The sequence below is a fragment of the Aegilops tauschii genome, chromosome 5 (genome assembly GCF_002575655.3).
Source record: "Aegilops tauschii subsp. strangulata cultivar AL8/78 chromosome 5, Aet v6.0, whole genome shotgun sequence".
Taxonomy (NCBI): Eukaryota; Viridiplantae; Streptophyta; class Magnoliopsida; order Poales; family Poaceae; genus Aegilops; species Aegilops tauschii.
Window position 1 is genome coordinate 430752637 of NC_053039.3, and position 16285 is coordinate 430768921.

At 46.9% G+C, this 16285-nt stretch overlaps 1 protein-coding gene and 1 long non-coding RNA gene across 2 annotated transcripts; both read left to right on the top strand.

The window, feature by feature from the left end:
• The first annotated feature begins 1135 nt into the window (after window positions 1-1135).
• On the top strand, window positions 1136-3151 carry LOC109778133 (cytochrome P450 71A21). The gene is made up of 2 exons (XM_020336691.4): window positions 1136-2283; window positions 2380-3151. The coding sequence occupies exons 1-2, from the start codon at window positions 1141-1143 to the stop codon at window positions 2998-3000; spliced, it is 1764 nt and encodes a 587-aa protein (XP_020192280.4). The 5' UTR covers window positions 1136-1140; the 3' UTR covers window positions 3001-3151.
• Window positions 3152-12225: 9074 nt separating this feature from the next.
• On the top strand, window positions 12226-13303 carry LOC109778122 (uncharacterized). The gene is made up of 2 exons (XR_012182981.1): window positions 12226-12920; window positions 13008-13303. It is a non-coding gene; the product is annotated as an uncharacterized lncRNA (long non-coding RNA).
• Window positions 13304-16285: the final 2982 nt, after the last annotated feature.

Here is a 16285-nt window from a genome sequence, read left to right on the forward strand (position 1 = left end):
CCCGTGGTGTTATCTCGACGTGGTGGCCACCTGGCCCGTGATCGAGGTCACTGATGTTGCTCGGCTAGACATCGGGAAGGCATGGGATGAGCGACTATAGATCAAAGGGTTTGAGGATCAATATCGAATTTTGTGCCACCAAATTCAGTTCCTTGCGCATCCCGCCCATCCCAGTCCCCGGACTTGCTACTGATGCCTCCATAGTCGGCTTCCATGGGTCAACTCCTCCATGGGCAGCTTAAGCGCCTCGAACACGTTGTTAGACACCGTCACCACCTTCTAGATGACCGCGTTCTGCTCCTGGATGGCCTTGAGAACCACGGTGATGTCGTCGATCCGTTGCTTCATATGATGGTTTGACGTTGTTGGTGAGTGGAGAAGGTGAGGTTCTTGAGGTAGCGCGGGGCTTCACCAAACATCATGGCCATACAAAGAACAATAGAAGTACCAAAAATTACTCCCATATCCATAGAGCACCTAGTAGTGACGACTACAAGCACTGGAGCGAGCTGAAGGCACACCGTCGTCATCGTCCCTCCCTCAGCGGAGACAGGTAAACCTTGTTCTAGTAGACAGTCGAGACATTGTCGTGCTAAGCCCGAAAGGATCAGCACACCAGAACAACAACTGTCGTCAATGATGAGAAGCGTCGATAAGAAGGATCAAACTTGTAAACACATGAACACAGAGGAACGAATACTATCCACCGAAGACAAAGACCGACCGAATCCCCTGAGATCCGTTGGAGTTGTATATAGGAGGGAAGTAAAATGATTTTTATGAAAGAAAATAGTACATATAATTTTGTAGACGTATTGGTCTATGGAAGAGAACAATATATTGTGGAGGTGTTGAACGCCTATCTTTATTGAACGCAATGAACATTTTTAATTCAAAAAAAAAATAGTCTTGATCATGTCGTTCGTCGCTTATATTAGCGCAGCACACACTTTTGCGAAAAGACTGAATTGTCATGGCCTCTTAATTTCAAAGATTTACTCGATTGACTGTTATTTTTTGATTAGCGTGAGATTTTACCTATTTCTTTTCCTTTGCACCTTATGAACCCTGAAAAAATTACACTTCATAAAAAATGAATGGAGGGAGTAATACGTAGGAATTTTGTTCGAAACAAATAAAATGAGAGTTCAGACCAAACATGTGGCACAAGCTTGGCCTCGTTGCAAAGGCTTGCCGCCACCCGGCGACTTCCTTTGGCACGATCACGATCACGTCACATGGACGAAATCACGAGCGACAAATTACAACGTGACGATCAGGAAAGAAAGACCAGAACACTGCCGTGACAGATTGAAGTTTCGAGCACCATTATCATCGAGCCAATCGGACAACACAGCCTCCAGTGTAGTGAGGACTGAGGAACTGAGGATGTGTCCGTACTTCGTGCTGGTCGCCGGCGTCGCAGCGCTCCTCGCCTTCAGCTGCGTCGTCATCAGGAAGGCTCGTGGCAGCAGCAGCAGCAAGCTCCCGCCCTCGCCGCCGTCGCGTCCGCTGGTCGGCCACCTGCACCTGATGGGCAGCCTCCCGCACCGCTCCTTGCGCGAGCTGCACGCTCGGTACGGCACCGACGGTGGGCTCCTGTTCCTGCGGCTCGGGCGCAGGCCGACGCTGGTGGTGTCCACGGCGGCGGCGGCGGCGGACCTCTACAAGAACCACGACCTCGCCTTCGCCTCCCGCGTGCCCAGCGTGCCGGTGGACAAGCTGACGTACGGCTGCATGAACGTATCGTTCGCGCCCTACGGCGACGCCTGGCGCCGCAGCAAGAAGATGGCCGTCATCCACCTCCTCTCCCCGCGCCGCGCCGACTCGTTTGCCCCTGTGCGCGCCGCCGAGGCGGCCGCCCTCGTCGCGGGAGCCCGCCGCGCCGCGGAGGCCGGTGAGGCCGTGGAGCTGAGGGAGCTCCTGTACGCCTATAGCAACTCGGTGGTGACCCGCGCGGCCGCCGGCGCCGCGGGGGCCACGGCGGAGAAGATGAAAGAGCTTATGGGGAACTCTGCGGCGTTCATGTCGGGGCTCCAGGCGGAGGACGTGCTTCCTGGCGCGGCGGCTAAGATGGTTAGGTGGGCGACGGGGCTGGAGAAGAGGATCGACGTCCAGGTCGAAGCGTGGGACAAGTTCCTATCCGAGATAATGGCCGAGCACGTTGAGAAGAAGCGTGACGACGGCGCAGAGGAAGACTTCTTGGACGTCTTGCTCCGGCTGAGGAAAGAAGGCACCGCCGGGCTCGAGCTCACCGACAATCGCATCAAAAGCATCATCAAGGTGATCGCCGAAGAATTCGCTTTAAATTTCTCAGCAAATTTTAACTTAAATCGTTTCCCTTTATCCTCTGCTCCATGTCCGTTTCTTGATATGCAGGACATGATCTTCGCCGGAACTGAGACGTCATCTATCACGCTGGAATGGGTCATGGCGGAGCTCATCGGAAACCCGCGGGTAATGGCCAAGCTGCAGGACGAGGTAACACGGATCGCCAACGGCAAGCCGGCCATCGAGGAAGACGATTTGAGGAGGATGGAGTACCTTAAGGCGGTGCTGAAGGAGGTCCTCCGGCTCCACCCGCCGGCGCCGCTCCTCGTCCCGCACGAGTCGACGGCGGCGGCGGTCGTCCAGGGCTACGAGATCCCCGCCAAGACGGCGCTCTTCATCAACGATTGGGCAATCGCGAGGGATCCCGCGGCGTGGGGCGACGCGGCGGAGGAGTTCCGGCCAGAGCGATTCTTGGACGGCGCCAGCGCGACGGACGTGGACGTGCGGGGGAATGACTACCAGCTCCTCCCGTTCGGCGCCGGCCGGCGAATCTGCCCCGCCATAAACTTCGCACTGCCGGTGCTGGAGATCGCGGTCGCCAGCCTTGTGCGCCACTTCGACTGGGAGCTCCCGGCCGGGACACGTCTGGACATGGCCGAGACGCCGGGTCTGGTCACGCCGCCGCTGGTTCCGCTGCGCCTCGTCCCCAAGTGCAGGACGCCTGCTTAATTAGCCGCCATTTAGCGGTGCCACGGAATCCGTAGGGGATTTCCTAAGAATTCAGTAGGATGCTAAATTTCTAAAGAATGTAATGCAAAAAGTGTCCTTAGAAATGATTTTATAGAATTCAATTATACGAATTAAACAACCAATATAAAAATAATAAGGATTTCAATCCTCGAAATTCCTTGACAAGAACTTCTCAAAATTTTGAGAAGAATTGCCCCTTCCTCCTAATTTGAGTAGCCAAAGCTCATTCTCATTACAAGATTCCCTCCTCGAGAAACGCCCGCGCCTCATGTTGGTTCCGTTCACGGCACTGCGCGCCGCTACGGCCGAGTGCCCCGACCGTTGACGCAAAACCCCATCGCCACGCGATCATCACGGTTCCACCCCACTAATATCTGACGAAATTTTTCTTCAATTTCTCGTTGTCCGGTCATTGTTGCGCTCCTTCCCGTCGTTCCCGGTCACAGCCACGCTCCTCCCCTCCATCCCCGACCATGGGCGGAGAAGAAAAAGACCCACAACAACACGTACACAACAACCTACACAAAGCGACCTAGAGAAAAGCATCTACAAAGGAGCACTTACATGACAACTAGCATCGTCGCCGATTTCAACGTATCGTGTGTTCCGGACCACGCCATCGAGTCAAATGAGAACGAAAAGGGGAAGAACACATTCGAACAAAGAATTACCCAAAACGTCGCCCGTGGATGGCGAATTTCGCCAAATTTCTGAACTCCATCACGCTTACAGAGCGTCTATCAAATTACTTTTGCAGGTCATCCATCCTAGGCCCTAGCTAGCACCTGGACATCATCTACGCCTAGAAGTCGTTGTTCGCCATGTGGTAATAAGAAGAACGAAGAAGGAATAAGAGGGGGAGAGACTTCATGTGGGGTCTAGTTTCTCTAAGGAGTCAAGTTTGAGGGTTTGGTTCCACCTGAAGCGTGGTTTAGGGACACCCGGGCCGAACGAATCGTTCGGTACTGGGGGGGCGATCCATCGAATGATTCCGTTCGCCACTGTCACCAGAACGCAGCAGCCCACGTATCCCAACCCCACGTCAATCCCCACGACCAGGACCAGCTCTGGTAATGGGCCTCCCCATCAGCCCACGTCAGTTCAAGTCACAAAGAAAAACAGAAAAAGTTCATTAAAAAAGCCCAATTTCGTGATGACTACTATCAAGTCTTCAAGCTGGGGACTTTTCCCTCTAGTTAGGGTTTATCTTCCTCTCGTCGCCGCCGGCGATGTTGAGATCGGACTGCCCTTCCTGCCATTAAACTTGGGTCTTGGACTCAGGCAGAAGCAAGAGGGAGAGATCTGTTTTCCTGGCCCCTCCGTTGGTTTTACCTCGCGGGACTAGGGTTTTCTTTGATACACCGCAATATCGCAAGAGTTGCCCTTGCTCCGCGATGGCGAACAAGGGTGATCCGTCGGGCTCAGGATCCAAGGGCAAGGGCAAGTTGGAGGATTTGATGCAGGAGCTGGCGCTGAAAGAGGATGATCTGGATGACGTGATCTTTGAGGATGATGATGAGCCGGCAGAGGAAGAACTCCGGTGGATGATTCTGGCTCGGGTTCACATGGATAAGGGCTATAGCTCGTACTGGTTCTTCCGAAACATGAGGACGGCTTGGGATCTTGCCAGGCCGGTTAAGATCAAAACCCTAGAGGAGAACCTGTTTCAAATGCAGTTCGACTGCCTAGGGGATTGGGAGCGGGTCACGCTAGGGGGGCCGTGGCACTTCAGAGGAAACCCTGTGATCATTGCTCCGTATGATGGCTACTCAAAACCCTCTGAGATCGAACTTTTCAAGTTTGAGATCTGGGCAAGAATTATTGATCTCCCGATTGCTTTCCATGGCAAAGTCAAGGCACTAGCCTCCAAGTTCGGCGAGTTTGTCGAGTCAGAACCATCATCTTTTGATTTCGAGGGGAATTTCTACAGAGTTAGGGTCAGGCTTGATGTGTGCAACCCCTTGAAGAAAGCAACCTCGCTGATCCGAGGGGGTGAGAGACAGATTTTTGCTGTCAAGTACGAACTCCTGCCAGACTGGTGTCAAGTTTGCGGCATGATGGGTCACGAGTACAAGGAGCATGGCAGTAGGGTTCACCCGCCCTCGGCCCTAATCTTCAAAAATCTTCGAGCTCTGGCCACAACAGCATGGGGTACCAGGCGCCGTAACAAAAACCAGAGGAACAGGACAGCTGACCAACAAGGGTCGGGCCAGCAAGCTTCGGAAGATGATGATGATCTTGAGCGAGAAAAGATGGAGACGGAGGAGTCTGATGCCAATCGCAAACGTCCTTCTGATGAAGTGCAGGGATTGCAAAACCAAAAAGGTAATACGGGGCTGGAAGTGGTGATCTCCGGCAAGAACGGAACCGCTACCCCAATCAGCCCTCCTCCAAAACAAGACCCGAAGAGGCCGAAAACTTTGCAGATAGAGAAACCAAGTTGTGGAGTGGTGAAGAAGATCCCTTCTATGGGAAAGATCTCGGACGCGAGAACGGCGGCCTCCCCGGCAGAGGACCGCCAGACGCAATGAATCTTCTAAGCTGGAACTGCGGGGGGATTGGCAACGCCCCGACAGTTCAAGAGCTTCGCGAACTCGTGACTAAGTTTGCCCCTAAAGTTCTTTGTATTATGGAAACCCAGATAAGTGGGGTTAGAGCTGAAAATCTTAAGAGTACTTTAGGATATGATAATTCTTTTGCTGTTGATTCCTCCGGACGGAGTGGAGGCTTAGCAATTTTTTGGAATGATGAAATAAAGATCGAGATTTTGGGTTACTCTAAGTACCATATTGATGGGAAAATCTCTGGTCTCGGTGATAACACATGGAGGCTTTCTTGCTTTTATGGAGAGGCCCAGACTCATCTCCGGCATCATACCTGGGATACAATGAAGAACCTCTCATCTCTCCAAGACCTGCCATGGGTGTGTGTGGGAGACTTTAACGAAGTTTTGAAACATGATGAGCATGAAGGCATCGGTTCCAGAAGCCAGTCCCAAATTCAGGGTTTTAGGGACGCAGTAGATGTGTGCGGTCTAGTTGACCTTGGTTTCAAGGGAACTAAATGGACCTTTGAAAAAAGAGTTGCGGGTGGTTCCTACACTCGAGTACGGCTGGACAAGGCGCTGGGCTCAGTTGATTGGTGCGGTATCTTTCCAGCGGCGTCGGTTGAGCACCTGACGGCAGCGACTTCGGATCACTCGCCGATATTGGTCCAGCTCTCACATCCACTGAGAAGCAGGAAAAGGAGGAACCAATTTCGATATGAAGTCATGTGGGACAGGCACCCAGAGCTTAAGGCGACCATCAAAACTGCTTGGGAGCCCAACGGTCACAACTTGCATGTGCATGAGGTGCGGGCTAAACTCGAGGCCCTTGCAAACAATTTGGGGGATTGGTCCCGCACCACTTTTGGGAGTGTAAGAGGTGAGATAAGAAGTTTAAAGAAAGAGTTGGAACGAATGCGTAGTGATGTAATGCGTGTCGGGCCATCGCATGCGGAGATTAAGATCAATGATCATTTGATCGAACTATACTTACGGGAGGAACTTATGTGGAGACAAAGATCCCGTGTTCAGTGGCTCTCAGAAGGGGACCGAAACTCTCACTTTTTCCATATGAGAGCCTCAATGCGCCGGAGGAAGAATCTTATAAAGGCGTTGCAACGGCCGGATGGGCAAATGACGGACGACTTAATAGAGATGCAACAGATGGCCCTCGATTTTTACAAAACCCTATATGCCTCGGAGGGGGTTCAGGGGGTGGACGATGTGCTTGATCACGTACCGGTGAAAGTGACTCATGCTATGAATGAAACCCTTCTTGCACCTTACAGTGATAAGGAGGTAAAGGAAGCGTTGTTCCAAATGTTTCCTACAAAATCCCCGGGCCCGGATGGCTTCCCAGCACACTTTTTTCAGCGGCATTGGGATATTTGTGGAGAAGTGGTTACTAGATCGGTGCTAGCAATTGTGAAAGGAGAAGAGAGGCCGGCATGCATAAATGATACAATGTTGGTTCTCATCCCTAAGGTACAAAACCCCACGTTGCTTTCTCAATTCTGACCGATAAGTTTATGTAATGTTTTCTACAAGATTGCCTCGAAAGTTCTGTCAAACCGTCTGAAGCTGGTTCTACCGGATATCATATCTGAGGAGCAGTCGGCGTTTGTACCAGGGCGATTGATAACAGACAATATAATTTCAGCCTATGAATGTTTGCATTTCATGAAAAGGAGTAGATCAAAAAACAATAGCTATGCTGCACTGAAACTCGATATGATGAAGGCTTATGATCGTGTGGAGTGGACATACTTGAGAGCTATGATGCACAAGTTGGGTTTTGCACCAGCATGGGTTGATATTGTGATGACCATGGTTAGTTCAGTAACCTTTTCAGTCATGTTCAATGGTGTTAAGTCTGAGGTGTTTACACCCTCGCGAGGTATACGACAGGGAGACCCGATCTCTCCATACCTTTTCCTGATAGCAGCAGAGGGCCTTTCGTGCCTCTTAAAATCCCAGAATCAGTCATCCCAGCTTAGCGGCATTAAGGTGGCACCGTCCGCACCGGCGGTGAGTCATCTTTTATTCGCGGATGACAGCCTGCTGTTTTTTAGGGCAAGTGCCAATGGAGCGGAAGCAGTGTCAAACCTGTTGGATACGTATTGTATGGCCTCGGGCTAGAGAATTAACAAGGAGAAATCTTCCATCTTTTTCAGCAAGGGATGTCCAGAGATAGTACGTAACGTGGTTAAAGGATTCCTCCAGGTACCAAATAAATCTTTGAGTGACAGATACCTGGGCATGCCAACTGATGTAGGTCACTCAAAGAAGGGAACTTTCAAATACTTGAGTGATAGGGTTTGGGATAAGGTGAAAGGGTGGATGAGCAAGTGCCTTTTAGCTGGTGGAAAAGATGTGTTAATCAAATCGGTAGCCCAAGCTATCCCAGTCTACTCTATGTCTTGTTTTAAGTTGCCACGAGGTTTATGCGATCACATAAAATCTATTATTCGGAAATTTTGGTGGGGTTGCAAACAAGGTGAACGAAAGCCTGCGTGGGTTTCTTGGGACATCATGACGCGACCAAAGCATTTGGGAGGCCTTGGTTTCAGAGATCTTGAACTTTTTAACTTGGCCCTGTTGGCACGCCAAGCTTGGAGATTACTACAAGAACCGACGAGCCTTAGTGCAAGAATCTTGAAAGCTGCGTACTACCCGGAGGGGACAATTTTAGATGCAGTGCTGGGTACAAAACCGTCACAGATTTGGCGTGCAATCTTGAGGGTCATGATCTGTTACAGCAAGGAATCATTCGCCGGATCGGCAACGGCCAAACGACGGAGATTTGGGTTGACAACTGGATACCAAAAGAGATGACTCCACGACCGATAACTTCGCTAGTGGCTGATCCTCCCAGGTATGTTTCAGAGTTAATACTACCGGCTACAACATCTTGGAACGAAGAAGTAATCAGAGAGGTATTTCTACCGATCGACGCCGAAGCTATTTTGAGGATACCGGTTTGCACACGCAACATAGAGGATTTCTGGGCTTGGTATCCGGAGAAGAAGGAAAAATTTCACGGTCAGCTCCGCCTATAAATTTTTGCAACAAACAAAAATGCAGAGGGAGGAATGGTTGGAAGGACGGGGCGGTTCATCTAGCTCCGACAGAGATGAGAAATCCTGGAGCATGCTGTGGAAAATCAAGGTTCCCTCAAAGATAAGAATCTTCTTATGGAGGTTGGCACACCATTCACTTCCAACTACTGATATTTTGAACCGGAGGAACATGTCTACCCGAGACGCTTGTCCGCTGTGTGGATGCGAGGATTCATGAAGACATGCTCTTGTGGCCTGCACTATGTCGAGGTGTGTGTGGGCTTTGACGGAAGACACCATCGTATCCAGAATGACCGAGAACGAGGAAGCTGATGCGAGGATCTGGCTATTTCAGCTGCACGAGTCGATGGACCATGTCAATTTCACATGGATGGTCATCACTCTATGGTCGATCTGGTACGCTCGTCGGAAGGCTATATATGAATCAATTTTCCAAAGCCCACAGTAAACTGTCAACTTTGTTAACAACTATATCAGCGATCTCGGCCTTATTACCGCACAGGAGTATCATCCAGCTCGCACATCACCCGCCCAAGAAAGGCCATTGCGATGGCTTCGATCGCCGGCTGGCAACGTTAAGATCAACATAGATGGGGCGCTGGCAAGGCGAAGCAGAGGAGGAGCAGTAGCGGTTCTATGCCGGGACCAAGACGGTGTCTACTTGGGATCGTCGGCGGTGGTTTTTCACCACACGCGGGATCCTCTTCTTCTGGAGACATATGCTTGTCGGGAGGCACTAGCACTCGCCGACGACCTTGGAGTAAGAAACATCTATGTGGCTTCGGATTCCCAGGAGGTGGTTAACGACATCAACAGGGGCACCGGAGGCCCAAATGCATCCATTGTACATGAAATACTGAGTCATTGTAATAATTTTAGCTCTTGCTCTTTTGTTCATGAGCGAAGGAACTTCAACTTCGAGGCTCATAATCTCGCTAAATATGCTTGTAAGCTAGGTATAGGGCGTCATGTTTGGTTGGGCACACCTCATGACCCAACATCTGTACCTATGACTATTTCTTTGATTGAATAAAGTCTGCGAGATTCCTAAAAAAAAAGCCTTAGAGCTGGGATCTGAACCTGATTATGAATAGGAAAATATCTTTTTTTTCATATAATATGTATAATAAAACTATCCATGCTAGTTATGAAAATTAAGAAAAAGGCCAAAATTTAAGAACACATAGAAGAAACTTTGGCAACGATCTGAACCTGATTATGAGCACATAGAAATTAAGAACACATACAATCTGAATTTTCCATGGTAAAAGATTAAAGAATTTGTCGTGGTCCAAAACCTAAATGTTCCATGGTGAAATAACTATAATTGTTATAATTGTCATGATCCACAATCTAGATTTTCCATGGTAAAAAATTGAAGTTAATTTGTCATGTTCCAAAAAGTAAATTTGCCATGGTCAAATAACTGAATTTGCCGTGATTCACAATCTAAATTTGCCATGGTCAAAATTTAGAATTTTTCGTGGTCCAAAAACTAAAGTTTGCCATGGTCAAATAACTGGAATTGCCCATGTTAGAGAAAAAAGGAAAAAAAATCATTTGACCCATGTGAATGAATGCAAAAAAATCCATGGCAAAACAAAAAGAAAATATTCCTATGGAAAATTTTCAAAGCAAAAAATTGCCATGTTATGGAAAATATATCAATGTTTAAAAAAAAGGAAAAATAAGAATGCCTTGACAGAGAAATTGCCGTGGTCCAAAAACTAAGTTATGGTGAAATAACTGAAATTGCCCATGTTAGAGAAAAAAGAAATAATACACATTTGACCCATGTCAATGAATGCAAAAATTTGACACGGGAACAACAAAAGACAAAATTGCCACAGCAATTTTTTCCATGAAAACAAAAGAGTTTGCCATGCCTTGCAAAACAAATCTCAAAGTATCAAAACTTTTTCCCATGGCAAAACATATTTGAAAGATCAAACTTGCCATGTTCTCAAAACTAATGTGTAATTGATATGGCAAACATTATTTGGATGGACATGGCAAAAAGACACAACGATTCATGGCAACAATCCATGGAAAAAACATGAGTAAAATTTGTCACGTTCCGGAAAAATATAAATTTGCCATCATATTTAAATTAAAATTGCCATGCTCATTACAATAAATTTGCTATGGCAAAAATGAAATAAATTTGCCATGAAAAAAATGGACTAAATTTTGGCATGGCAAAAATGGATTAAATGCCATGGGAATAAATTAAAAATTGCCATGGTTGCACAGGTATATTTTCCATGCTACATATTAAAAACTGTCATGTTTTGGAAATGTAAAAATTGCCATCTTATTTAAATTAAAATTGCCATGCTCTACATAATAAATTTTCCATGTAAAAAAATGAAGAACAAATTGCCGTGTCAGAAAAAGTAAAAGTTGCCATGGCAAAGAAAAATGTAGGGAAATGCCACTTTTGGGGTGAATTAAAGTATTTTTGCCATGCCTCGTGAACTACAAGTGCCATGCCCTGTTAAGTTTGTCGTGGCAAGTTTTCCATGCTTTTGAACATAATAAGTTGCCATGTTTTTGAACATCTACTACTTTGTCATGTTTTTGAACATGTAAAGTTGTCATGGCAAGTTTGCCATGTTGTTAAACATATTAAATTTCCGTGGGACATCTAGTGAATTTGCCATGGCAAAATAAAAAAATTGACATCATCTTGAAAAAACAAAAACTTGCCATGGGCATTAAAGTGAATTTGTCGCGGGACATTCTAGTGAATTTGCCATGGCAAAATCAATAAAAAAACTTGCCATGGGCATTAAATTGAATTTTTTGTGGGACATCTACTGAATTTGCCATGGCAAAATCACTATAAAAGTTTTGACATCGTCGTGAAAAAAGAAACTTGCCATGGGCATTGAATCGAATTTGTCGTGGTACATCTAGTGAAGCACTGGTCCTGTATTTCAATGGGTTAGTGGTTCGTGGTCCCTTGAGCACGAAGAAAGATTGTTATGATACCATTGTTTGTAGATATATATTGTTATGGTTACAGAGATGATATTGTTCCTTCTTCAGATGAAGATTCTAAAGCCGCGTCAATTAATTTGGATCAGAGATAGTATTTTTCTTGGTTAGTAAAGAGAGAGGGGATGCTTGCATTTTCTTGTGAGAAAGTAATTCTCATTTGTATATTCTCAAATACTGTTCTCACCCGGTGCAGGCTCCCAAAAATGTTTGATTGCATAAGACACATGTGGATATCTCTACTTCTAATGGAGCAGTTGGTAGCCTAGTACTTCGGTTTTATTTTCACCCACCTCCCACCACCTCCTCCCACGGGTTTTCTTATCCATTGGTTTATTTTTTACTCCACTATTTTCTTTAAAAAATCAGCACTTTCCAAACATACAAAAGATCACGGATCTAACTTTCCTAACTTATCCAAATCAACCGATCTCTCTCATTAATATAATTTGCTTTAGGAAACAAACAATAGATTTTCGGGAAACAAATCAAGGATTTTTAAAAAATTAACAAGTAAACCATGACAAACAAATCTTATTGTGGAAGTGTTACTTTTTCTACCCTTCCCATCGACCGAGCGAGCGAAGCCCATCGATCCCTCACCGGTGTGAAAAAAACCACGCACATCCCTCCCCAATCCCTCGTCTTCCCTTCTCCACCCGCAGTCGTAGCCGCCGCCGCCTGCCCGTAGCCCTCCTCCCCTTCCGCCGCTCCGGTGCCTTGCTCCCCGGCAATTCTCGACCGTCCTGACGCAGGCTGGTTCTCCAGCTCCTCCTCCGTGTCATCCACGGCTGGATCGTAAACACATGTCCATCTGCAGCCTCCCTCCACTCCGAGCCGCGGCACGCCCCTGGATTCTGTCCACTTCCTGTCTAAGATGACAAGGAGCACGTCGACTCCCTCGACCCGGGAATCCCCGTCCCCATCGACGGCGGTGTCAGGCCCATCCCAAGGCGCCACCCGCTCGTCGTGGACATGCCCGAGCCCGCCAAGAAGTCCGCCGCGCCACGGAGGGGCTCCTGGGGGCCCGAGAACCATAATGGCGCCGGCGGTGCTGGGGTGTTCGCGTCACCCAAGGTGGTCAGGCCTATTGCGCTGAACTTTGAGGAGAGGACGCCCGTCAAGGAGTGGCCCTCGCCGGCCCGCAGCTCGGCGTCGCTTAGGAAGAGCACCACCGTCATGCCCAGGCTGGTGACACGAAGGCGGATCTTAGTCGCCAACAGGGGCGACCCTCTTCCTCCTCGGAACAAGATCCCAACAGCGTGTTCCCACCTGTATGTACTCTGCACACCAGAACTCAACATGTTATGTTTTGCTGCTTCTGAAGATGAACTGAACTGAAGCTTAAACTGTATGTCCAGCCCACCAGGTCAGGTCGAAGATGACAATCTGATAGTGTTCACTACAGTTTGCTGATGGTGCCTTAGGTAGCTTAGCGGGAATATGTCCTTTTGTTTAATATACACGCTGCTCTTAATTGATCCATTGTATAGACAACTGTGAATACTGGAAACTAAAGAGCTAGATGAATATTGACAGTTGTGATTGCTTGGTCTATGTATACGTGTCTTTTATAAAATTCATAGATGAAGAATTGGTAAGTCTGCATTGTATATTCTGCTTTTTATTCTTAATTAATCCCTTGTATAATTTCATAGGTGGGATGTACAGCCTGGTTTAGTTCTTGCTTTCTTTACCATCTGTGCTTTTTATTCTTGCTACGTTTGTTTTATTATGTTCTGTACAATGCTTCTTACAAGTTAATGCAATTATTGTGATTCGGTGGTGCTGCAACATGTAGACAAGATGGAGCTATTTACACGTTTGAATTTCTTGCCATATGATGGTAATTTCTGATTGTATAAATGTCAGGAAAAAACTAATTACTGCATCGTTCTCTGCTAGCAAAATAATAAGAGGTAAGTACTTTGGAGAGCAACATCATGGAGGATCATGGTAAGAGTTGCCCTGATCTATAGTATATTCAGATTCTTTAGTTTCTCTAAATTTCCAAATTTTGTGGTAGGGGATATGGGGCACCTGAATACTGATCCTGGGCGTAGTTTCCATCAAGACAAAATTAATAAGATGGGCTATTTGTGGTAATTCAGGTGACCATTCTTCCCTTACTTCTATTTCTCAGGTACCCTGATCATCCATTTGACTGAATAGGGAATCTGATTGGTCTATGGGAGAAAAGTAAACTGCAAATCCTTATCAACCATAGTTGTTCTCACTGAAAAGTAATTTCAGTTATTGTAGAATACAGTCTGGTATGCATCACTGTCAATTGTTGCCGAGTTCCCTGTGATTTGCTTCAATTGTCTTCTTTACTGTATTTGTGATGTTGCTTCATCCGTCATTATTTACCTATTGGTTAGCTCTGAATCACTACAGTCTACCCATGTACATATCGTATTACCCTACTTCTCACTCATTTTTTCTAATGCCCAATTGATTCTGCCTCTTCATGCTACTAATAGGATACCCTCCTATAGTCGCGTTGTTGTTGTCTGAGGCGGCACTGCACCTCATGAAAATCCTTTTGGCTCCATCATTGGAAGCTGCACATTGATATCTTTCTCTCCTTTCTCCTCTATGCCTTGCTTATGCTGTTTTTTTGTCTTCCCTCTTATGAAATTACAAAGATAAATGCATTCTTCTTCCTATGTGTTGATATCACATATGCAAAATGTTTTTTATATACTTCTACTCTGTAATTTCGTGAGCATTGTTTGTTCTAGATATGGTTGATGATCTATTTGATTTCCAACAAATACATCACTCGTATGGTTCATGCGAAAAAACCATAATGCAGGACTGATTGTTGATTGCAAAGTAGACTTGTTAGAATTTTAGTCAACTGTCTTGATCCTGGATACACCAAGATTTACCAGATATGGACTGCTAATATGTATCATATTGATAGTTGTGGTGTTTGATTTGAAGGGTTTTAATAGGGCCAACTGATAATTTGTAATTACGAGAAAAAGTGAGATATTTTAAAAATATATTTCAGTTTTAGGTCGATGCTAGGGGGTTGCAGCAGGAACTGTGAGGAAGCGAGGCGGAGAGGAAAAACCCTCTCTGGCATAAAGTGGAGAGAGGTACCGCTGACGATGGAGATGCACATCTAGCTTCTCCCTTATCTTCGTAGATATGGAACAGCTCCCTGGTAGGGGTTGCTTGCAAGGGCGTGCCACTGTAGGGTTTTGTTGGGGAACGCAATATTTCAAAAAAATTCCTACGATCACGCAAGATCTATCTAGCAGATGCATAGCAACGAGAGGGAGAGTGTGTCTATGTACCCTCGTAGACTGAAAGCGGAAGCGTTTATCAACGTGATTGATGTAGTCGTACACCTTCATGATCCATTCCGATCAAGTACCAAACGTATGGCACCTCCGCGTTCAGCACACGTTCAGCTCGATGACGTCCTCGCCTTCTTGATCCAGCAAGAGGGGCGAAGTAGTAGATGAGTTCCGACAGCATGACGGCGTGGTGACGGTGTTGGTGAAGAACAATCTCTGCAGGGCTTCGCCAAGCACTACAGAAACTATGACGGAGGATAAACTAGAGGGGACGGGGTTGCCGGCACACGGCTTGGTGATTCTTGATGTGTCTTTGGTGCAAGCCCTGCCCCTCTATTTATATGTTGAGCCCTGGGGTCGAAACTTGGAGCAAAAGCCTCCTCAACGTCGGTTTTGCCTGAAAGGCAAGAGTCCCACTCGGACTCCAGGACCAAACACAATCCTTGGCGTCTGGCCTAGACGCCAAGGGCCTTGGCATCTGGCCCAGGGCCAGACGCCAGGGTCTCCGGCGTTTGGCCTCTGACCTCCGTAAAACTTTCTTTTGCACCGACTTATAGCCCCGTGGGCCTGACCCCTTGGCCTAACCATATCATCCAATATATGAATCTTTACCTCTGGACCATTCCAGAGCTCCTTGACACGTCCGTGATCTCATCCGGGACTCCGAACAACATTTGGTCACCAACATTCATAACTCATATAGTGCTATATCGTCAACGAACGTTAAGCGTGCGGACCCTACGGGTTCGAGAACTATGTAGACATGACCGAGACACCTCTCCGGTCAATAACCAATAGCGGAACCTGGATGCCCATATTGTCTCCTACATATTCTACAAAGATCTTTATCGGTCGAACCTTATGACAACGTACGTAATTCCCTTTGTCATCGGTATGTTACTTGCCCGAGATTCGATCGTCGGTATCTTCATACCTAGTTCAATCTCGTTACCGGCAAGTCTCTTTACTCGTTCCGTAATACATCATCCCGTAACTAACTCATTAGTTACATTGCTTACAAGGCTTATTATGATGTGTATTATTGAGAGGGCCCAGAGATACCTCTCCGATACACGGAGTGACAAATCCTAATCTTGATCTATGCCAACCAAACAAATACCTTCGGAGACTCCTGAAGAGCATCTTTATAATAACCCAGTTACGTTGTGACGTTTGATAGCACACAAGTTGTTCCTCCGGTATTCGGGAGTTGCATAATCTCATAGTCAGAGGAATATGTATAAGTCATGAAGAAAGCAATAGCAAGAAAACTAACGATCATTATGCTAAGCTAACGAATGGGTCTTGTCCATCACATCATTCTCCTA

Coding starts and splice junctions, on each gene's coding strand:
- LOC109778133 (XM_020336691.4), top strand. CDS start 1,141: ATGAGAGTTCAGACCAAACATGTGGCACAAGCTTGGCCTCGTTGCAAA. Junction 2,284..2,379: donor GCATCAAAAGCATCATCAAG/GTGATCGCCGAA, acceptor CTTGATATGCAG/GACATGATCTTCGCCGGAAC.